Source organism: Diadema antillarum, unplaced genomic scaffold (genome assembly GCF_040938485.1).
Source record: "Diadema antillarum isolate AM-2024a unplaced genomic scaffold, OU_Dant_1.0 scf00000037, whole genome shotgun sequence".
Taxonomy (NCBI): Eukaryota; Metazoa; Echinodermata; class Echinoidea; order Diadematoida; family Diadematidae; genus Diadema; species Diadema antillarum.
The window spans coordinates 2,751,576-2,775,985 of NW_027270926.1; the positions used below are offsets into that span (position 1 = coordinate 2,751,576).

Here is a 24,410-nt window from a genome sequence, read left to right on the forward strand (position 1 = left end):
AGGACGCAGAAGTAAATGTTTCCGGCTCTATAGATCCGAAACATTTGCTTCTAAATATGCGTCTCGTTAGGGCCGAAACGGCGGTGTTTTGACATTGTTTTGAGAAAAGTCATACTTCATTTAGATCTTTTTGGAACAAAATAATTCTATAAATAGCATCGCGCTCGAACTTGAGGTTTGTTAATGATCGAAGGTTAGTTTTCAAAGGAAATATTCAGCTGTTCACGATAACTGTCCGAATCGGCCTTTGAAGTCGACAGACATGTCCAAACAATGGCCTCTTTTTCTTAGAATGTGACTCATATCGTGAGGAGAGGGATGAGGGAAGCCTCTTACTACAACAACTCTATTAATGTCTAACCCACCTCATGCTAATATCTGAGTAAAATGCAAAATTCACATAAGAATCATAACATCCGAAAGCAATACCCCCCCCCCCCCCCCCTCCTTCCACTTTGCGTCAAGCTCATGCGCTGCTCAGGTACCAACGCAAAGTTTTGACACCACAGCGTTTGGACGCACCAGTTTCGACACACTGGAGGTTAGGACCTGGTGTATACTAGTAATAGATCCAGGGATGCCAAGTTCAAATTTTTTTTATGAGTGAGATTCTCATGACTCGGTATCTCAGCGAGCGAATGTGCGCTCGAGCGAGGGTGTGGGAGGGGTTTTTCCCCCCGTGGCCTCCCACGGTAGGGAGCTTTTTCAATTTTTTAGCTCATAATGGTGCGATCTGGTGCATTTTAGATCCCTCTAAGTGACTATTTTTTACTTATTTTGAAAGACAAAAGGGAAAATATACCTTTAATTGCAACTATCACTTTCATTTTTTGAGGTATGCTCATTATTATAGGCCCAAGTTGCAGACTTCGCCCGATGCGTGAGAAAAATGGGTGCCATGCGTGAGATCGTGAGACGGCCCCTAAATGCTTGAGTCTCACACAGAATGCGTGAGACTTTATTGGTGCTCTGTAGATCCCCTGACCCAACTCAGACTTTAAAGGGATGATACAGTATTGGTGGAGATAAGAATTGGGCTTTTAAGTTTTTGCAAGATACCAAGAAAACACTTGTGAAATAGTACAGAACATGCCCTTTTTAGAGGAATTCAAAGTTTACTTGATGAAAATCGGGTTTGGAATGACTGAAACATCCAAAAACAAAGTAAAACAAAGCGATTGTAATAAAATGTGGGTCCCACACTTTATTAGAATTGCTCTTTTTTGGATATCTCAGCCATTTCAAAACCAATTTTCGTCGAATAAACGTTGAATTCCTCATAGAATTACATGCTCTTTCATATCTCATAAGAGATTTTTCATTATCTCACCAAAAAATGTTAGAGACGTGAAATCAGGTCTCAACCAAAACTGTACGATCCCTTTAATAATATTCTCCTCGCCTAACAAACTACCAACAGTGTTGATGACTTTTCCTGTTGTGAAAGGATCACAACTCATTTGCTTGAAGCCACAAAGTAAGCGTCAAACACCACTGAGCTTTCGCGGTAGATCAGAATAAAAGCAACATCCGCTGTGCAGCTGGCAGTGCAGCCGCCACGAATCGGATCGAGTCGAATCCCAGATCGGTACATCACACCCGGAAGTGAATTTGGCCATTAACAATTGATGTCAACATGGCGGAAAACATTGGTGCAGACGACTCGAAATCAATCGAAACATCTCCAGGGCCGCTAGGAGCGGGAGATTCCGGAATATCCGATAACAGACCACTTGAAAATGTTGGTCATACTTTCGAGAATGGTGATGGCGTAGATATAGAGGCGACTTTAGACGCAGATGAAGAATTCGGCGATGCTATCGGTGATGCACAGAAAGTCCTCAGTGAGTGTATTTACGATTTTTACCGTGTAGTCTATTCGCTAAACTGCTCATGTATATCCACGGTGCTCTCTCCTGCGGCCTGCGGGATCTCGCAGCATCGCAGCAGGGTTGTATGGATTGGTATGCATTTATCGAGTGATTGGAGTATCAACTGTTAGACCCTGCTATCAATGGAGTAGCGTGACGTTAAATGAGGGCTAAGCGTCGAGGCCAGGCCCCAGGGGCTGTTTCGTTGAGGTGGAGGCTAGACAGCCTACCTACACTACAGGACTGGTGTTGCAGGGAGGCAAAACAACAAAAGAAAGCAAAGTCAAAGAGAAAAATTTTTGCAATGAAATTAGCTATTTACCATTCCTTCCTGTTTGGTCAAGTTTTGATTTAAGGGGTTGATTTTATGTGGTAGGACTTGTTGTAGAGAAGTTGTAATGTAACCATGCTGGTAACGACCAACGTTTACATTTATTGTTGACATGAAATCTAGACTCTAGATGGTCTATGTTTTGTGTTTTGATGACTGAATGTAAAAATACTTGACTGTCGTGCAAATGAGCTCATTTTCTCTACTCTAACCATTGGCATTAGACCTAGACCTATCTAGAGTTAGAACTCAGCATTTTTAATTGTCATGGAATTTAATATTCTTCTGTCTACTAGATCTATAGGTCTACTATTCTTTGCATTTCTATGGCTTTGTACTGCATTGGGTGGATTAAAAAAAAAACACCCAAAAAACATAGATTTTCTACATAGAGTAAAAATTAACATGCCCAAGTTTGGTACACGTAACAGTTTTCGTGCTATAGTTCCAAAATAGATGAAGTCTCGAGTGTATCTTTTTGAACATTGTGTGTCAATATAATGACATTGTAAATGCATATTTAAGATTTAAAAATTACATATGAGAAATTTTGCAAAAAAAAAAAAAAAATGCTTTTTATGTTACCTTCTTTGGTGCCATGTTTGGTACAGCCCATCCTTGATTGGTACACACACATGATTTGTATGCACTGTAACACAACTTCATTCATCTGCACGCATCAACATTATGACCAACTGCATTTGACAAAAGATGACTTTAAAGAATAAAGTGAGGAATATGCAAATAGTACAACAGAAGTTTAATTAAAATCAGACTTAGAAAAACAAGTTATTATATTCTAAAGTACATCTTGTGTCCACAAAGCAGTAATATTGGTTGCAATCCATACTACCAGTATTCATATGTGTAGATGAACTGATAATCAATACAATTGAGCCTTAACTCTCCCATTGAATAGCACAGAAGTTCTCCAAAAAATCTCTGCATTTATGATGAAATAAAAGAAAATAACAACCAATGAATCATTGAAAGTTCATCAAATGATTGCAGAGCAGTAATAGCATTCTGTAGTCTGAGTGATGGTGTTTACGTGAGAGGGGGTTGTGGTTAGGATTGTTTGAATTTGTATTTTGTAAGTCAGTGGCTTTATATAAACTCACTTAATTGGTTTGTGATAACCATGTAAAAATGTGTATTCTTTAAAATTCCATGTATTGTTCACTTTATTTCTGAGGATAAAGGAGCATGAACTGCCTTGTAAATACGATTTTTAATTCTCCAGTATATTGAAATTGAAGTTGGAGTAGGCATACCCTTTAACAGTGAAGAGACTTGTGTGTACTGTGTAATGCAGAGTTGCAGTCACCATCAGACGATTCCATCGCCACAATGGGGGTGCAGCCATCACCTCACAGGCAGGGACAGGGTGGAGTAACAGATGCCACAGCTGATCAGGCTATGGAGCCTGACAACTATGAAGACATTGCCAAGCACAACATTATTCAAGTTGGAGGTATGTTTCTGTGCATTTTTATTCTGAAACGGCAAGGAATTAGGAAAAACTAACCCCTTTTTTCTCTTGTCTGCAGTATTAAAGATACAACATGAATAGTTCAGAGCTACTACTAGAGTTATGCCATGTGTTTGCTTAATTCCAGAATAACTGTTACACCCATTCCCCAGAACTTACAAATTCATGGTTCGTAGGCTTTGGTTCTAAGAGGTTTGTATTATCTTGTCCTGGAAACACAAGTACATTGTACAGAATTGTAATGTTGCCTATGTGTACTGCAATGAGAAAGTGTATGGTGTTCCAAAACAAAACAAATATCTGAGCAATAACAAATTTCATGATCAGTTTGTGAATTGCAATTTGTCATTGTAGACAGCTGCATATATATGACTTTGGTTTGGTAGGAAATATATTGATGTTTTTAGCCTTTGGTGTCTTGTGTTCAATGACATTCTCCCTTACAAAAATACCAGTAACATCTCCTTGTGTGTATGAGGAAATGTATTGTTACTGGTAATATCATGGACATCTGACTTCCCAACAAATCGGAGCAAGATGAGGTATTGTGTTTGTGAAGCAAGAACAAACCTTTGTCTTGTCTCAGAAGGACTTTGGAGAGAGAGAGAGAGAGAGAGAAAAAGAAAAAAAAAAGGACAGATTAATATGTTGTATGTTTGTGTGAGTATAAATTTACTTCATATCTGCAACTGTTGAAAGTATTTGTAACATATTGGTATGTCAATATATTTCACAAGTGAAACATTTTGTGAATTTTGACTTGTGAGACAATTTTGGAAGTTATTGGTTTGCAATTGACAACCACAGTGGTAGAATGAGAAATAACTATTATCTCTTTTCTTGAAAAATTATAGTGATTTTTCTCCGTACAGATGATAATGCATTTGTTTTACAGGAGGCAAACTTTACTCCAGTTGTGTTCTAATACACCAATGCCACAAAAAAAAAAAAAAAAAAAAAAAAAACTGCGTATACAGTATTTAAAGTACAATGCTCTCTCAGGGTTGATTATGCATCTCAGCAGTATATAGTCTGGAAGAATAAAAGATGGATGTAGCCTGTTCTGTAACTGAGAACTTAGGAGCATAATATGGAAAGAAAGTTTGTGTTGCAGAACTATTTTAGTTGTGATATTCTCCTGTCTCCAGTTTGTGTCATTTCAAGCAAATGGAGGAGAAACTTTCAGCTCATGAAAGTGATTGATAACATGATGACTAAAAGATATATAGTGTTGATTTTTACTCAATGTATGTTCTTAGGAATGTTGAATATGCACTTATAATCTGCCAACAACACTTAAACAAGAGTAATGGCTACAATGTACCATATTTGTAGCCTATACAGACTATGTCAATATCAATTTCAGATGCATATAATGCTGAAAAGGACAAGCATGTGTTTTTAGTGTCATACTAATTACAAGTGATCACTTTCTTGTGCCTGCATTACACCTGTGATGTGAAAGCTGCCACCACAACCTGGTGTGACGATCAAACCAATTTGTATTAACATCACCAGTCTAGCACATGTATTTAGGTCACACTGACACAGTAACATTATACAGTATGTGTCATGCTTTCCCCACTTTCCCCTCCATTCATCTAGGTGATGATAAAGCCGGGCGCAAGTTGATTTTCTTTCACTGCTGCCGACTGCCTCCTAGCAAAACTTACAACCAAATGAGACTTTTAGGGTAAGATGATCAATTTTGTCCTTTTCTATGATGCATAATTTGTGACTTGTACAATTTTGCTGGACTACAAAAAATGTAGATGTACATGTATGTGAATGTTTAACCATTTGTGATAGTATTTACCTAGGCAGAGACTGTGTAATTGAATGAAGATACTTAGAAGGCTGTGTCTCAGTAGTGAATGGCAGATAAGTACTACCAAGGGTACTTGAACTTTATTTTTTTGTATTCATTTATTCATTTTTATTTATTTATTTTTTTTATTTATTTATTTTTTTTTTGGGGGGGGGGGAGGGAGGGCACGACACTTTTCTTGAGTCCAAATAGTTTTAAAGGTACAGGTTTTTTTTTGAGGGTGTGGGTCTCTGCTTCGTGGTCAACTAAGATAGAGTATGACTATTCCTTCAGGAATCTGTGTGAAAGATTTTGTGTGAAAAAAGATGACAAATGCTAAAAACGTGTATGCAAATGGAGTAATTGTTACGTACGGCAGAAAAGGTCATTCCTATAGAGTAACTGTATCAGATGCTGTTTTAGCATGTAAGTGGTAAAGTTTTCTTGTACTTTGTGGGATATTATTCAAATGAGTAAAGTTTTCCACTGAAGCTTTGACGTAATGTCACATGAGTCTCAGATACCCTGCCGTACTCTCCTGTAGAGGGTGACATAAATTGAAGAAATCTTACGATACAGCTGTATTCTTAATGTAAGTCATAAATATGTGAATACCAACAAGTTCTTATTCCAAATGATGTCTAGGAACATTTCTGGTCAGTATTTTTTTGACCTGATAGCATGTTAGAGCAACTGCTTTCCATCTTCAAAGTATGCGGCAGGGCTATCTCCAGACATGTCAGAAATTCTGTTGCCCCAGTGGGGAACATACAAAGCAAACATTCTGTTTGTAATATCACTCTCAAGTTCATTGTACTGTGTTGCTGTTGTGATATTATAGGGAAATATTTTTCCCCTTTCTTTTATAATGGAGACAGCATGTTTATACACTTGTGGGTGCTCGCCTCTTTATCTGAGGATTAGAAATGAATCCTATCAATCCAATTAATGCATGTGTCTTCCGCCTTTCAGCCTAGGAGAGTGCACTAATGGCCCGTATGATTCCAACAAATACCTGAACAATATTATACTATAGAATGGGTAGCGAGAATCCTGCGATCTGATTGGTCGAGAGCTATGTGTTCATTTTTACTGGCCGCACGCTGAGTCACAGTGGTAAACATGTTATCGCGCACTTAGCAAGAGTACGCGTACTCGTAACAAAGGTTCGCGCACTAAAGCAAGCGTTCGCGCGCTCAGCTTGGCCATGCATCCAGTAAAAACTTATGCATGGCTGGCCATGCATCCAGTAAAAACGGTAAGTACGGGTATGCATGCCCTTTACGGAAAGCCAAAAGGAAATGCATCCAGTAATTTTGTCATCGGGTAACACGATAGAAAACTGGGTTTTTGACAAGAAAATTACCCATTCTATAAATCAAATGACGCACATGTCTTTTCGTGCGTCAGTCGGAATATAGTGTGCATGCGGTAACTATGGAATTTAGCCTAAACCCACTCGGCTTCGCCTCGTGGGTTAAGCATTCCATAGTTACCTTATGCACACAATTCCGACTGACGCACTCAGACCTGTGCGTCATTTGTATACTATAGTACCTCAGTTTACCTTGTCTCTTTTTGTTTTCAGTAGAAAAGCCATGCATTTTAAATGCAGCATTAAACTTCATGAGCAGTGGCAACCATTATGTGTATTTATAAGCTTTTGCCTTGGTTCATTCAGAAATGAAAGATGTTCTTATTTTCATGTGCTCAATGTTGTTATGTTTGATTGTTACCAAAAATCAGATTTCTGAAGGATACATTGGACAAATATGTGGAGAATGACTACAGTCTGATCATCTTCCAGTATGGGTTAACAAGGCAGAATCGCGTGTCATGGAAGTTTCTGGTTGAGGCATACAGAAGCTTGGAAAGGAAGTAAGTAATAAACTGATGTTTGCCTTATGTCCTAATGAGTGATCAATCCTTTTATATTTTGATATTTGTTTTCTTTATGCATGATGAGACGAATTGAAATGACCTTAAAGCTGCATTCTTGTTTTGGTATTAAAAAAATAATTGCTGTGAATAATGGATTTCATTAGGCCTTATTCATTCTTGATTATGTGGCAACGCCAGAAATAATTTTGAATAGATTATGCATTATCTGTCTCAAACAAGATTGAGGAGATTTTAATATACTCCTGAGCTGAACATCGAAGGTACGCGTTGTAAAGTTGCTCCACACATAACTCATAAAACCAGCAGGGGTAGTGTAAATTTGTGTCTGGTAAGTGCACATATGAGGATTATAAGTAATTATATTATATGAAATGAATAAGTTTTTGTTTGTGATTTTCTTCCTGTATTGTCTGCAAGACAATAATTATCAACATTATTTGATGCCTGTTTTATACATGAATTTGTAATAGTGAATTAGCTTTGCTACATCATTTTTTCTGGGATTGCCCAAAACTGCATTCAGTGTCTGTAAGCAAGGACCTTTCAAATATAATATGGCTATTATCATATAGTATTCACTCACAAGTGGAAATTTTGATCCAAGTCAGATTGTGATTTCACAGTTGAAAAGCCACAAAGTTTGCCGTGTTCTGGCATGCAGGGTTTTATTTGTTGATTTATTGGTTACTCATCCAAAATTATTCAGCATACATAATGTTGAAATAGTTTTCAAAGTAATGAGCTGACACTTGTCAATGTTATTGTTTATGACAGCCTAACCTAACTAAAGTATTATATGGTAACCTTGTGAAGAGGATAGGCCTTAGCTTCCTTTCCACTTCCTTATTAGCTAATGTTTCAAACATTTGTACATGTACACTGTGTGTATGTGAGTTATGAAGTTAAACCTATCAGTTTTCATGTAATGTAGTAATAATGCACCTTAATGTGTGCATGAATGCCAAATACAGAATGCTTTCATAATCATTTCATGTTTAATCAGTAGTTCTCTTTTCCATGTGCTCACATGCTGTTTGTTCAGTCTAAATGATAGACTGTAGACTTATCCAGCTAAAGTTGAGTGATTCTCTTGTGTTGCCCCCACTTCTGTTTGATGTTGAATCAGGTTTACTATTTAATGTTGCAGACAAATCTTTTGGATCTGTGATGAGTGTATTTTTAGTCTTTACCATCATTTCGCAAATAAGACAACCTACAACAAACGTACAAGGATGAAATGCCAGATGACTGCATCATAAACAAACAGGAGAATTTTGATATTGATTGAGCTTTTATAAACATTTATGATAAGATGTATGATTGTGCAGCAGATAGAAAGAGTGACAGTAGAATGTTTATCTTTTTTATAAACACAAAAGCCCTGCTGATAAAAGGTAAAGACTTTCTTTTTCAAAACTTCAAGAGTGCTGTGTTACATTTCAGCAACAACATGCTTATGGGCAAGTCTAAGATGGGGTCCCCTTGAAGTCAAAATTTCATTTTCAATCAACAATGTCATAACTGACATCCTTTAAAACCAGTGAGTTTTAGTTCAGATTCCTTTAATGAAAAAGTTCATTCTGACTCAATTCAAATTCTCACAAATTGTGTGAGCCTAAAAGGTAAGCGATATACATATAAATCAGTGTGCTACATATGGGACATTTGAAAAGATATCAGTTATAAGGTACTACAGTAACTGTAGTGAGGTTTCAATGTCAAATTGTGAGATTACCTTGAGAGGGTGGATAAAAGCACCAAATTTGGAGAGATGATCCCGCAGGATTTTCAAAAAATATCTTTATTGTATACAATTTGTAGTTCCTAAATTTCACTATTTATAAAATAAAATTGTATTTGTGTATCATGTGTCTGAGGGAGCAGTATTAAACAGAAGTTTTAATAGATCTGTTGTAAATTTGCACTCCTTCTGTTCTATGAAGAGTTGATCACTGTTGCTGTGATTGAGCATGATGACACAAACCAGGCCTGTGACTAGGATTTTTATGGCGGAGGGGGGGGGGGGGGGGGGGGGGGGGGGGGGGGGGGGGGGGGGAGGAATTCAAAATTGATATAGTGGACCTTTCTGTAAAAATATACCACTCGAGAACCCCCTCCATTAATTCAATTAGTTATTTTTTTGTTTGTTTATTTTTGACCTTTGATAGTTTTGCTTCACATATGTACAGCTGTAGCCTATCAGCAATTAAAAAACAAAATATGTGATCTGTTGGTGCCTACATTTTCTGTACCAGGTTCAGCATCATTGTATCCCCCGAACAGAGTTCGGAGGATACTATGGATTTGGCCTCGTTGCGCCGCCGCGTCCGTCGCCGCGTCCGCTGCAGAGATTTTCTTGTGAGCGCCCTACTGGCTTTCAGTTCTTCTTAGATCATCTTCAAATTTGGCATGAAGATGTATTATGGTAAAATGAAGACGCCTATTGTTTTTGGTGATGGCGCCCTCGCTTGTTCCGTCTTTATACATGAAAAGGTAAATTTAACAGGGTCTGCTTGTGTGTGCGACGCTGGCCTTGTTTCTTGACCTATTTTTTTTTTCAAATTTGGTATGTAAATGTATCATAGTCAAATCTATACACCTGTACCTATTGATAATGCTGCCCTCACTGTTCCACCTTTTACAGGTTCAAAGGTCACCCTGATCATGTCAAAATTTGCAAAAGTTCTTATTTATGCAATAACTCGATTGTTACTCTACGGATTTTATTTAGACTTGCTAAGGAGGTGTATGAGTGGTCATTCTACATGAAGGACACAACAGTTTGTGGTGATGGCGCCCTCAGTGTTCTGACTTGGATGCCATGTCACATTTCTTGTGTGTGCTCTGTCAGCCACATATCTTATCAGATTTTCCTCAAATTTGGCAAAAAGTGCATTATAGTGTAATGAAAATGCCTATTGTTTTTGGTGGTTGCGTCCTCGCTTGTTCCATATTATTCAGCAGTTTAGTCTATAAAAAAAAAATAATCCAAATTGGGTATGGGGGGGGGGGGTGCGGGTTTGGGGGGATACAGTGTACATGTGCTCGATCGGGTCCCCTGGCCAAGTGCTCTAGTTCTTTTGAATTTGTATTGCTTAAGATGTCAACCACATTTTATTAGGTTGATTACTTCCTAGTAATGATGAATGTAAAGGAAAGCTAGAGACCTCAGTTGAATTCATAGCCATATTTGAAAAAAAAAAAAATGTTTCCAGGGGGGTGCAATAACATGTTCAATATGTTCCTGGCTATCAGGCATGGAGAAGATAATAAAAATGAAATATTTTCCTCTTGAATATGCTTGTTTTTTCTTACTGTGAAAGGTAATGAAATGTCCCATGTGTAACAACACACAGATTAGTACTTGGACTTGCCTGATAAGAATTAGAGAAAATCACACATACTTATGTTAAAATTTCATTGATTTCACATGAGTCTTTTTAATTTGTTTAATCGTTACTGAGGGACACTCATTGAACTGCATACTTTTCTCCTTCCTTTTGATTTAAGCCATTCAAAAATGGAACAACCTGTAGTCCCATATAAGTAAATACACGTAATGAGTGCCGGGATGTGCTTCAAGAGGAATGTTATCAATATAGTTCTCAGGATTTATCTGTGCAGGTGTAGTTAATGTGGACATTATACATCTATAGTATACAGTATGACCTCTCCTATCCGGACATGTCGGTACTGGGGCTCATCCTGATAAAGGGATTTGGCCGGATATAGGAGACCCAATGTTTTATACACACAGCTGCCTATTATACCCAATGGTAGCTACAAATTTGTATGTGCACGTTTTGTATTACTTTTGCTTGGACATGTCACATCCTCGTCAGCTGGTCTGCTTTGAGAATTTTCTGATAATTTGCTCAATGAACGATTGCCTGTGCCTTGCTCTGATTTACGGAAAAAAAATTCTGTCAATTTTCTTGCTGTGATTTGGGGATAGTGAATGTCTGAATAGATGCTATTTGGACGAAAATTTGATGTGAATGTACATTAATTATGTTGGGAATAGTATGTAATTCATGTGAGTTGCACAGAAGAATTTTGTCTGAGTTTGGAATCCCCCTTTTCGTCATAATTATTAGATTGAAAAAAAAATCATGGCAAGATTGTGTCCAGATAATAGAGAGATCCAGATAGAGGGAGGTCAGATAGGAGAGGTGGGACTGTATTGCTTTCCAGATCAATGATGGGAATGAAACTACACGTATTTCTAATGGGAACTTTGAGTCTGTCTTTGTTATTGATAAAATCTATGTATGTATTCACATAATGTCTGCTGCTGTAGCCAAAAAAAAGAAGAAGAAGATATGAATGAAGTGCTTTTATCTTTCAAGACTTTATTTGCGTATTTATAATAACATCTGTGTTTTGTTTATACTGTGGGCATTGTGAGGCTTTGTCGTTTATGTTTTATCACTTTTTAAAAAAAATTTCATCAAGAAATGCTTAAACTATATACATGTGTACATATCAGTTTGATAGCCTTTGGTTTGCTGGAAGAAAAATGAAAACATCCTGAAAAAAAAATGTGAATGCTCTGCTGCAGATTATGGGATACTTAGTCTTTATACATGGATGGATACAACACTAACTGGTCATAATGCAAAATAGGTTTACACAGTATTGTAAAGGCAAAACATCAAAGATCATTACCATTTGTATACTGTACCAACAATTGCTATCATGGGTTAGAATTAGATGACCATGTTATTTTCACTTTAGTATTTATTTGATACTGCTCATAGTCCTTCCATTTTTTCTTTCCTTGACATTTTTGTTGGGAAAGGCAGATTTATTCTGTTCAGTGATCAATGAAAAGTTTCACTTTTTAGTCAATTCACAGTTGTCAGGACAGCCATATCCAACCAACATCATATCACAGAATCATATGTTTTGTTGAAAGAGGACACAGTTTTCAATTTCATTCATCTGGGTTTTATCTCACATTTAGAGATAATTTACATGTCATGCTTCTTTGCTTTTCCTAGTGCATTTAGAAACTGACCATTCATTGTGGCAATGCAACAGCATAATAGTCACATATGTTTCTTTTTGTTTTATGAAAGACTTACGTTTTGTATTCTCAAAGAAATGGTGTCCTGCTCTTGCACAATTTATATTTGTAGGATGAGTAGAGTCAGGAGGTTGATAATGCAGAAATACAGCACGAATGAGGAGAGCTCCCAAATAATAATATATGGACAGATATGTGCTGTGTAAACATTTGTGCTTGCAATATTTGTGGTGCTGCAGCTGCCTAATTCATGGTTAGACTGATGCTTCTTTCTTTTTTTGAGGTTTGTGTTTACACACTCTTTCATACACTGTGGATATGGTGCCTCAGGGTGCTTGGGTTAAAGGGAAAGGTGTATTATTCTGCACTTTTGATGTGACAAATGCCTCTAAATATTGTGTGTTATATTTTGTGAAGTGTTTCAACATTACTGCTAGTTTTTGAAATAATACTTTATTACTGGCCATGTAGTAATTGCACATTTGATATGATTATAGTGCAATGTGCTATAGTGCTTTTTCATAATACTAAACCTTTAGAATTAGGATATAGCTCTAGGCGTGTGCACAGTATCTAAAACCATGCCTTGTGCCTTTCTAATGATGGTTTTCTTCTGCAAGCAAGTACATCAGCATAATTAGACAAAGACATAGTATCTAAAGACATCTTTTACATATTTTTCAAGAAGTATGCTGGGAAGGTATACAGCATGATATGAATTTGCTCATTTTCTTTTTCTGCTTTGATCCTTATCCATCTCTTTGCAAGATACAAGAAGAACCTGAAGGCCCTGTACATTGTCCACCCGTCTCAGATCATCAAGATGATCTGGGGCATCTTCCGCCACATTGTCAGCGTCAAGTTCAGTCGGAAAGTGACGTACGTTCACTTCCTCTCGGAGCTGAACGACACCATGGACACCAAGAAGGTGGAGATTCCCCAGCTTGTTCGAGAGTGAGTTCTTCTAGCTGTTGGCACCTATATTCACCATATATCCTGCTGTGTGTATGATAACACAGATCTTGAAATCTTATGCCATCTCTCAAATTACCGAGTTGCTAATAAAGGAAGTTTGCATGTCAGTGTTATCAATGCAGTCAGAAGCTCTGTACTCTTCTGTTAGCAGCAGATCTTACAAAGTGCAGCAGTGCTTTGACAATGACCAACAGCATTGATGTAGTCAAGATTGCAACAACAAATACAAGAAGAAATATTTCCCATATCCACATCTTTTTTATATCATATTCAAAATCTGCAGCTCAGAATGATTCCATAAGATATTGGATGCTGTTAAAATTTGTATTTCTTTCTTCTCTGGTTTTACTATCTTGATCATATTGTACATCTGGATCTCAAGTATAGGGAATATGAGTTTAATAGTGCAGGATCATTACAGAATGTTCAGTTCAAATAAAGAAAAGATATTTTCTCTTCTTTAAAGTTTCCTAGAATTGATGTATGTCATACCAATAGCAAATTTACATATTTAGTCACATTGTTTATTTCAGCTATGTATATATCTTTTACTGTACATGTGATCCAAGTGAAATTTTGTCCAAGTGAAAATAATGCTCAGATAGAGTTGTATTTGGGAATTAAGTATGCATAAGATGTAGTTGCTGATGTGTATACTTATGTGGATCTTATCATGTATTCATACTGTGCATACGTGTCTATTTGCTCTGTTTTCAGTCACGACGACCGCATGGTGGCCCAGTACAAGGCCAAGCAGCAGGCTGCTAAACCTCCAGTCACAAGAACAGACGGGCAGGATCGGAAGACGCCTTCCCAAACTCAACAATTTGGTGTCTCCTTAGAATTGTGAGTTGATGTCAAATGCAGATACTTGCATTCCAGGCATAGAATCTCCACATTTATGAGTCATTGTATTATAAGCGGTTTATCTAGATATGAATTCCTGTAAAGATATATTATATGCTATTATAGTCATATCCAATGTTCCTATTGAATGTTGTCTTCTATGTTGATTATGATAGAGATTCTGATTTCTAATATTCCCCCACAGAACATGTGCATATTGATGATCACCTCTTACAGCATGCATCAAATCTGTATTTTAGTCATTGTTGATAGAAAAACTCATAAAACCTGTGGAATACTGGATAAGTCATATATTTAGCAAGTCTAATTTTTCACGAGTTGGAACTTCCTAACAGTTTTGCATACTGTGGTTGAATTCACGATCATTGAGTAAAGTGGTAAATGAACAGAGAAATGTATGCATGCTCATGGCATTCATGTTTTCATCAGAGTGATATTTTTGTGTTTTGTTTTATAATTAACAAGGGTTTCATGTGTCAAGGTTAAGAGGAAAATGCTAACAAGGCTTTCTGTAGTTTTCAAAATGTTATGTTAGCATGGTTTCTCCAGTGCACCTATTTGCCCCAATGCATTCAGATACCTTGTCCTTCCACTTGATATATAGAGGATGTCTTCATGATTATAAAGAGATATCAAAGGTATTTTGTAGCTGCTCATATTCCTTTTAATTCATGATGATGATGAGATAATATCCATGATAATTTGTTGCAGCCTGCGAGAGCACGGTGAGACAGAACCAATTCCCAAAGTCGTCAGGGAGACGGTGGAGTACTTGAAGAGAAATGGTGAGCGCAGAAGAAGATACATGTATCCAGCTTTACTTTTGTGACTTTTTTACGATAAACCTCTCTTCATTTTTGCTGGGCTTTTCATCAGAATTGAATGCAGACATGGTAACATCCTCACTGATTTTATGTTGCTTAACAGGCATTTATGAATGGTTCAAATCATTTGGTACGGAAAATTTTAGTCACAATGTCAATATGGAGCATATGGTGTAGTGGTGATGATTTATTATCATATGTTGCCAATTGTGACATAATGTCATTGAATCAATGATGCTGAAGAGAGTGTAGCTCATACTTGATTCATTGATTGCAAATTATTCATTCTAACTTGTTCTTGATGTCAAATCTGAGTGATGCTAATCATAATATGAGCAAATGATAAATGTCATTGGAATTATGGTAGTTATTACTGTAGTCATCATAACAATAAGCATATTACAGTGATCACTATGAATAGAGTGGAACTGAGAGGTATTGTATATAATGACAATAAAAGCAGGATATTGATTGGTTGGCATTAGATTTGTCTGTAAGCAAGCATGACTACATGTGTTTTGATGAAACATTCTCTTTGCTGAAATGAATTGTGGATAGTTCTTGTTAATTGCAAACATCATAACTAGAAAAGCACTCGGAGAGCACAGACCTCCGCCAAGCCATCAACTCATTTTCACCTTTGCACGCATGCAATTTCCCAAAATAGAAGCCTTTTGTTTACGTCATTGCACGGCGCCTGGGTATGCCCGAGTAGAGCACACGCGTTTAATGCACGTATGTAAACCTCCAGTACGCGCAGCGTGAACCTCAAGTTCATTGACCTTATATGCCAAAAGATGAAAAATCCTTCAAAAATCCATGAAAATTCCTGGATCACTACCAAAATTGTATGAGGTGTTCCTTACGTCTATATCAAATTTTTTTGCAAGTTTCATTTTAATCTGTACACGACTTTTTGAGTTATTTTGCAAACAGACAAACCAACGCCAATGAGCACTTAACCTCCTTCCTTGGCGGAGGTAATAACGTTCTAAAGTGCTCACATACTTGCAATACTAGAAGCAAAGAAAAACAGTATTTGACTGTGTTATTTGAAGGTATTATTCAGTTGACTGAGTATGATCATGTAATAATATGTAACATAAAAAATAATTTTTTAACATATAAGCAATGTTTAGGATTTACAAGTTTATTCATCTGCACTTTCTTCTTAAGTCTTTATGGACAGTTTGAAGCAGGCTTTTGTCAGTTAGTTTTGATACTTTTATTTTTGTCAAATGTAATTTCAACCAAAAGTAAATTCTGTTGAATGAAAATCATGGAAATTGATGTTGTGTGATAGTACGTGCAAATTACACCATCTACATGCCAATCTGTTATATTGTATATCAAATGTCTGCTTCTGTTGGACTTCTATGAAATAGTTAATACTCTGTTATGAAATAGTTAATACTCTGTAGCAATGAGAATTCAACTGTGATTGGTATTTGAAAGCTAAGGTGGACTTTATAAGAACTTTATACAACATGTCATTGCTGTTTTTCTGTTGTTGCATGGAAAAAAAAAGTGATACCATGTCTTCTGATCCTTTTGGAAATGTTCTCACCAGTCTTGTTTTGTTTTGTCTTTTTCTTCTCTTCACAGGGTTGAGAACTGAGGGCCTCTTCAGACGGTGTCCAAATGCAATCACAGTGAAGAGAGTGCAAGAAAAATACAACAGTGGTGAGTCAGTGGGAAATGCAAGATTTTTTTGTCATTTCAAAGTTGCCCGGAAATACATACTGTGAAATGAGGAATGCATTTTAATTTCGAGAATTACGTGAGAGCCAAGATTTGTGAAATTAAAATGCATGCAAAAGTTCTTGCCTTCACTATGTGCATTGAATGCCAGTGGCAATTTGTGAAAATTCTGTGCAGCGTAAAAAGCCATTGGCTTTAATTTGATTGAGGCCAATTAGGCCATTTATTTGGCAAAATAAAACGCAAAAACATATAATTGTGACGTTTACAATGAGAGCCAGGCAGCCTTGAAAGCATACAATAGCAACATATATTGCAACTGATTCTGTGTGAAATCAAGTAGATAAACAAAACACCATCACAATTTCATGCCGCGAATATATCATGTTTTACAATCATTTAGTTTTGGACTGAAGAATTCAATTACCTACCTGAACATATAAAGTATGATTATACATTATATGTCATCTTTACTTGAGTGATGTCAAATGTTGCATGAGTTTAGATGTCTTGGGAACACATCTTAGGCAGTATGTTTGCATTCTATAGCTATAAACTCAGTTTTGATAGGTGTTTCATATCTATATATTTGATGTGTTGTATAGCACCTGCAAACTTCTTGTGCTGCCACAACTTAATTAAATGCTGATAACTGATATATCCTGTTTTCTTTGATGTGAAATATGAGCAAATGTCTGTTATGTCCAGTTTTGTGGTATTCACAATTTTTGGGCTTATTCTCTTGCAAATTTATGGGTACATATTTTTTTCCCTATGCCTTTGTTCCTATCATGCAGGCGAACCAGTAAATTTTGCTGATGTTGGAGATGTCCATGTTCCTGCTTTACTATTGAAAGCATTCTTCAGGGAACTTCCTGAGCCGATCATGACATTTGACCTCTACGATGACATTCTCAAAGTCCATGGTATTGACATGATATTCAAAACTAATGGCACTTTATTCATACCATACACTTAGCTCTCTGTTCTTTTTCTTTCTCTTTGTGTGCGTAATGATCTAATTAAATTATATGAGTCTGAATTATACAAGTCCTCTTTTACTCTAGAGTAGTTGTAAGCTAGGATTCCAAATGTACACTCAGCAAAAAGAAAGTGAACACGTGTACAACTTCATATTTTTCAAAGAATATGTGGCCAAATGTTAATGTTTTATATGCTATGTGAAAGATTATTAATTGGCCATCAAACTGGTAGTTCAATAGAAAGGGAAAGTATATGCATGTGTGGACACATTCATTTTTTTCTCTTCCAATGTACAAAAGTAAAAATTGCAAAAATCAACAATTTGTCATTCATCAGTGCTCTTCTATATAACAGTGAGAACAAAAGACAAATACAACACAATAAGAAGCACAAAATAATTTGCAAATATAAACCTATGATCACTGTGATGTCTTTGTAGCCCCCAAAGATGAAGAAAGGCTATAAACAATGAAGGATCTTTTGTCAAATCCAAATTCAAATGACATTAGAGAAGAAGCAGTATTAAGAACAATGGCAGAAATTTAAAATGTTATTTCAAAATAGGAAAATTGAAAGAAATGTTTGGTTCCCGAATTTGCCTCATGAATTCCTAAAGTCTATTTAAGAATGAAATAAAGAAATTCTGTCCATTTTATCACCTTTACGACTTTCTCTGTCATTTAAAGTTCGGTTGACAGAAAAGTCTTATTATCCCCTTTAGTTTCCTCACTTTTTTTTTTTTAGGACGCAAAGAGATAAAAAGAAGGAAAAATGATTTATGCTATTTCATTTATGTCTCTCATTGTCTTAGATTGATCTTTTGATATCATTGCTATCTCGAAGGGTGTTTGCAAATGAATGTCAAAATGTACATTTCTGCAATTTTTACCTTTGTGCCTTTGAGGACAAAAACGAATGTGTTCACTCATTCCTAAAGTTTTCTTTTGTATTAACCTACCAAGTTGATAGCCATTTAAGTAACCTTTAATATGGTAAATGACACAATGACTTCTATCAAAATCTTCTATGAAAAATACAAACTGGAAAAGTGTTTACTTTCCTCCTTTTTGCTGAGTGTATATGCCCTGAAGCTGAAGTGGTGTCAGACATATATTTATGGCTTCCGGTCGTTCGTCCTTAAATAAGTAAGTACCATACGGTAATGCTTGTTACCAGGACAAATTGACAATTGATTGAAAGTAGCTGGCTGAAGCATTGCATTTGTCTTTTAGACATTACATATGTACATATGCATGTACAAAGATTGCTTAATGGATTTTAGGGTCACACTTTTTTATGCCTCCGCAACGAAGTGGCCGGAGGCATTATGTTTTCGGGTCGTCCGTCCGTCCGTCCGTCCGTCCGTACGTCAGTACGTCCCGTTTTGTTTTTGTCGATATCTCAAGAACCGTGTGGTGGTTTTACATCAAACTTGGTATGAGGGTATATCCTTGGGGGATAATACTTTGTGTGGATTTTAGGGTCACAGGGTCAAAGGTCAAAGGTCACAGGTTTATTTTGTGGAAAAAAAATTGAAATTTCATGTTTTTCTCCATATCTCGCAAATGGTTCAAGGTATCTTCATGGAACTTAGTATATATGCTTGTACCGATGGGCAGTGATTATCTAGGGAAGTTGGGGTCATGGGTCAAAGGTCAGGGGGTCAAAGGTCAAGGTCAACTCCTCAAAATATCACTACTTTCCTTAAAGTGCAATAGGCTGAAGGTGTTTTTTTTTTAACTTGATGTATGGCATGTATTACCCAATATATATTTTTGGGGAAGTTTCTTGCCAAAAGGTCAAAGGTCAAGTGAAAGTGCTAAATTGCACTTTTTCCTCCATATCTCGAAAGTAACTCAAGGTATCATCATGAAACTTACATATTTATGCATGTTCAACCTAACAGTGATTCTCTTTGGAACTGTGAGGTCAAAGGTCAAAGGCCAGGTTTAGATAATGCTATTTTCCCATTTGATACTGAAATTATACTTTTTCTCAATACCTTGAAAATTACTCAATGCATAAACTTATAAAAGGGTCAAAAGTCAAGTAAAAATCATCAGTTCCCCAAATACCTGCACTCTGACATTTCAATCATTCATCCAATTGAACCTAGTTCTAGGAAAGTGAACATTCAGCACATTTGTGTCAAACCTGTCATTTTAATATTTTGCCAATTGTGTGAAACTGTCATCACACATTGTCAAGACATTGTACTATAGACCTATTAGGAGAACCATGCATTATGGCGGAGGCATATCAGTAGCTGTAGCGATATATCTAGTTAGGCATCAAGCTACGCTTAAAAGTTTGATGATTTTAATTGCAAAAAATGATCTCAAGATGAAATTTTTGCTGCAATATAATTGAATTTGTAGTCTTAAAAGGGATGGTACAGTTTTGGTTTAGATGGGGCTGCAGGTTTCTGACTTTTTTGTGTGTGTTTGTGAGGTAAACCTCTTATGAAACATGAAAGGACATGTGATTTTTTAGAGGAATTCACAGTTTATTGGAAGAAGATTGGTCTTGAAATGGCTGAGATATCAAAAAAAGTCCTCATAATAACATATTACAGGCCATGACTTAATTTTGTTAGGATCTCTTTGTTTTACCTTGCTTTGGGACATCTCGGTCATTTCAAAACCAACTTTCATCAAATAGACTTCCAATTCCCCTTAAAAGTGTATGCTCTTTAACATTTCATATAGTGGTTTCTAAATATCTCGCAAATTGTAAAAGCTGAATCCTCACCTCAACCAATACTATTAGGGCATTTTTAGGGTTGAATTTCCCTGTAAAGATCACAGACACATACAATGTAGGTTAAGTCCTGTGATTACGTTCTCTATGTATAGAGTGATAAACTGCATATTTATGTCGTTCAATCCTGGTAAAAGAAAATATGTAAAGTTGATGCAAAAAAGTTCATTGGATTGATGTCACAGAGGTAGTTCAGAGAACTCTGACTGACTTCCGATCTGAAACAGTTTATTGAGCACACATACTTCTGGCTGCAATGTACTTGAGAGCGTCTTTCTGTGATTTCACCTGGGCCATAGATCTCCAAGACAACACAGACCGGGCTGCAGCCTGCAGAGTGCTGATTCATGAGAAGTTGCCGGAACAGAACCGCATCATCTTCACTTTTGTCATGAAGCTGCTCAGAGAAGTTAGTCGTGTCTGTTGCTATTCGGCGACTGTAGTCAAATGAAACAAATTAACATAGTCCTCCAGCAAAATGGAGGATAACTCGCCTTTTGTTGAGTAAAGTACCCTGTTCTGAATCCAAGCAGAACTCCTACAGATCATAGGACTCCAGTGACAAATGTAGGTCGGATCTAAACACACTTGCAGGGATGCCAGTTTTCCGGCAATAGCCGGAATTCCGGCTTTTTCATATTTTGGTGTCCAATTTCCGGCTTCGTGATATTATTTCCGTCTGTGTGGGAAAGCTGGAAAACACGAGAAAGAAACAAAGAAAGAAAGAAAGAAAAACGAAAAAATATGATCATCTAAACTTACGGGACATTCACTTTTACGATTTCCGTAGTATGTTTCGCGTATACTTGGGCATGAGAATATCACAAAACGACTGTCATGCAAAACTAGCGCGATGTTGCTGCTGCTAGCTGGGACATGCAACACGTGCGATGATAGTGATCGAACAGTGTGTGGTGTTTCTACGCGATGTTCTATGTGCGGTCGCGGTGCATGAATCATACTGCGCTCTCGCTATAGCTACAGCGCTGAGACGGTGTGGTGAGTCGATTGAGTCAGCTGAACGAAGCAAAACTACAATATTTTACGGCACTAGGACTTCTTTATTTTTGCTACAAATTCATTTCTCTGGATTAGATTTGAGGGAAGAAGAGCCCTCAGAAATGCTCAGATTGCACCAGAGAGCATTCCTTTTTTTTTTGTAGAATACAACCACATTATTGTCTGAAAAGCGTTATACCAGCACGTGCGATCGCGATCGAACAACGTGTGGTGTTTCTAGGCGATGTACCGGGTACTATATGTGCGGTGCATGGATCATGCTGCGCTCTCGCTATAGCTACAGCGCTGAGAGAGTATGGTGAGTCGATCGAGTCAGCTGAATGTAGCAAAACTACGGAGTTTACGGCACTAGGACTTCTTTATTTTTGCTACAAATTCATTTCTCTGGATTAGATTTGAGGGAAGAAGAGCCCTCAGAAATGCTCAGATTGCACCAGAGAGCATTTAAGAACCCCAGAGCTTCCAGGGCCCTTGAGCGGGCCCTTGAGCGGGCCCTGGACCTCGGCCGAAGGGACTTCGCGCTTCGCGCTCGTGATGTGCGCTTCGCGCACATCAATTTCGTTCACAAAAAAAATTTCCGGCCCAAGAGCAATTTGCCACTGGCATCCCTGACACTTGGTATATCACATCAAATCCTTTCAAAACGGTATGACAGGATTTTCTGATATCTATATTTTGATACAAAATGTCACAAGAGTGAAATGGTTGCTGTATCTCTTTCTTTTTTAACATAAACATAGTGTCCATTCTGCAGTTATGGTAATTCATAATCATATTCAGGCTATATATGTTGTATTCCAATGCTACAAACTCAGCTTTGATAGGTGTTTCATATCGTAATTGTAACCATAAATGAAGATTGTAATTTAGACTTGTTTAATGATGAGCCATTGAACTCTTGGCCAAAAACAGAAAGTCACTTTGATTATAAATATGGTATGAAAACATTTAGTCTTGTGATGTCAATCTTTATCATTACCCCCTTCCCACCTCCCATGGCCACTGAAGTCAAACAAACAAACAAACAAACAAACACCATTGTAATATTTTAACCTTTAGTCTGATGGCAACCATATGCAGTCCTGGCAATTCAACTTAGAAGTATTTTTCGGTCAAGATTTAGTACTAGTAACTACAATATCACTGGGGTGGTCCTGTTCCTGTTAACCAAGTATTCTGTGGTTTATCATACATTTTGGTATATATGTACTGTGTCACAGTGGTCCCACCAACAAAAGCAACAACAGTGACACACTTGTAAATGAACACCAGTAATGGATATGTCCTTCCCAATAAAAGTAAAACCATAGTTGAGAAATGACTTGCATTGGATTTTTTTTATTATTTTTTTTTTTTGTGTGAAGTTAGGCTGAAACATATATAGGTGAAGATTTATATGTTGTTGTTGTTTTTTTCTCACATACTCTAAAATCTTGTGCAATGCTTATGAATGTTGTATATTATGTAGTGATTGATTGAAAACACAGAATATGTATTTGAGTTAGTCAAGAAATGACAACATAAATAGAGATGAAATTACAATGAAAAGGCTGTAGATACCTGTAACTCGGCCACTAAAATGCTTATTTCATGTTTATTTTCAGGTTTCCCTGCACAGCAGTGAGAATCAAATGTCTGACTCCAACCTTGCCATCGTCTTTGGGCCGAACCTGGTCTGGTCCCGCGATGCCTCGGCCTCCCTCTCCGCCATGGCCCAGATCAACTCCTTCATTGCCACTGTCCTCTTCAACTTTGACGAGATCTTCCCGCCGTCATCATCATCTGGCGGGGCGGAGGAGAACGGCGTGGCGGATCTCGAGCGGACGGACGGCGACGGAGCCAACGAGAAAGAGCTGACGTCGGTGGAAGACAAAGCGGCGGAGGCATGATGACGAGGTAAAAGCAAGACATCTCCATTTAGTATGCAATGCTCCTATCCCAAAAATGAGTCAGTGGTCGTTCCTGAAGTGTTGGATGTCCTAGAAACAATTATCCTTCAGAGTTTATCAATTTGTTATTCTTAATGTCACCTGGAATTATTTCCAGTATTGGATATTATGGTGTGTCATATTGTAGTGTGAACATTACTTCAGTTTACATTATTGACAAAATAAAGATAAAGTAGCAAGTACAAGATATGGAAGTTACCAAATAGAATGTTGCTTTGATGGTGTAAAATATGTGTTTAGTCCATGTGATTAAAACATTTTGTCTAATTCAGCTATTGCCATGAAAGGAAACTTTAGGATGATTACTTTAACACTAATTTTGAGTGCAAAGGGATGCATTTTAATCAACTATTTAGATGTGAGAACTGCAATATGCTGATATAACTTGAAAAACATATAATGGCTGTCAGTTCTTATCGGATTTGTTTGACTTGAGATAGTACATTCCAATTAAAGGGAAAGAGGCACACGTAATGTTTGTGTAGATCAATTCTCGTGATCATAATCCCCTCAGTCTTATATCGGTTTGACATCATGATATGTTATCTATAGCATCAAATAATTAGGCATATTGCACATGATCGATTGCCAGTCTCATGTAAACTTGCAAATGTTTGAATTCTTGAATGTATTCACTAGTGCCACAAAATAGCTTTAATGCATAGCGTAGTGTGTAGAGAACATTCCTCGCTCGATTCAGCAAAATGTGAGCGTAATGTTTTTGGTATACCCCTCTTATAATCACTTCTCCCAACTGCTTGTGTAAAAATATTACCTAGATGTTTACCCTTCAAAGAGAATTTGGCTTCAGAGGTAAGAACTTCGGCACCATCTTCACAACTCTTCCAGCAAAATTAGGGTCAGTCGGTCTATCTCTTTAGATTGGGCACCTTATAGT

At 37.1% G+C, this 24,410-nt stretch overlaps 1 protein-coding gene across 1 annotated transcript; it reads left to right on the forward strand.

Moving 5' to 3' along the window:
- The first annotated feature begins 1,630 nt into the window (after window positions 1-1,630).
- LOC139709408 (rho GTPase-activating protein 8-like) lies at window positions 1,631-23,843 on the forward strand. The gene is made up of 11 exons (XM_071621378.1): window positions 1,631-1,844; window positions 3,518-3,676; window positions 5,300-5,387; window positions 7,248-7,379; window positions 13,201-13,386; window positions 14,125-14,253; window positions 14,986-15,059; window positions 16,704-16,781; window positions 17,597-17,725; window positions 20,843-20,952; window positions 23,168-23,843. Exons 1-11 carry the CDS (start codon window positions 1,637-1,639, stop codon window positions 23,450-23,452), a joined length of 1,578 nt encoding a protein of 525 aa, XP_071477479.1. The 5' UTR covers window positions 1,631-1,636; the 3' UTR covers window positions 23,453-23,843.
- Window positions 23,844-24,410: the final 567 nt, after the last annotated feature.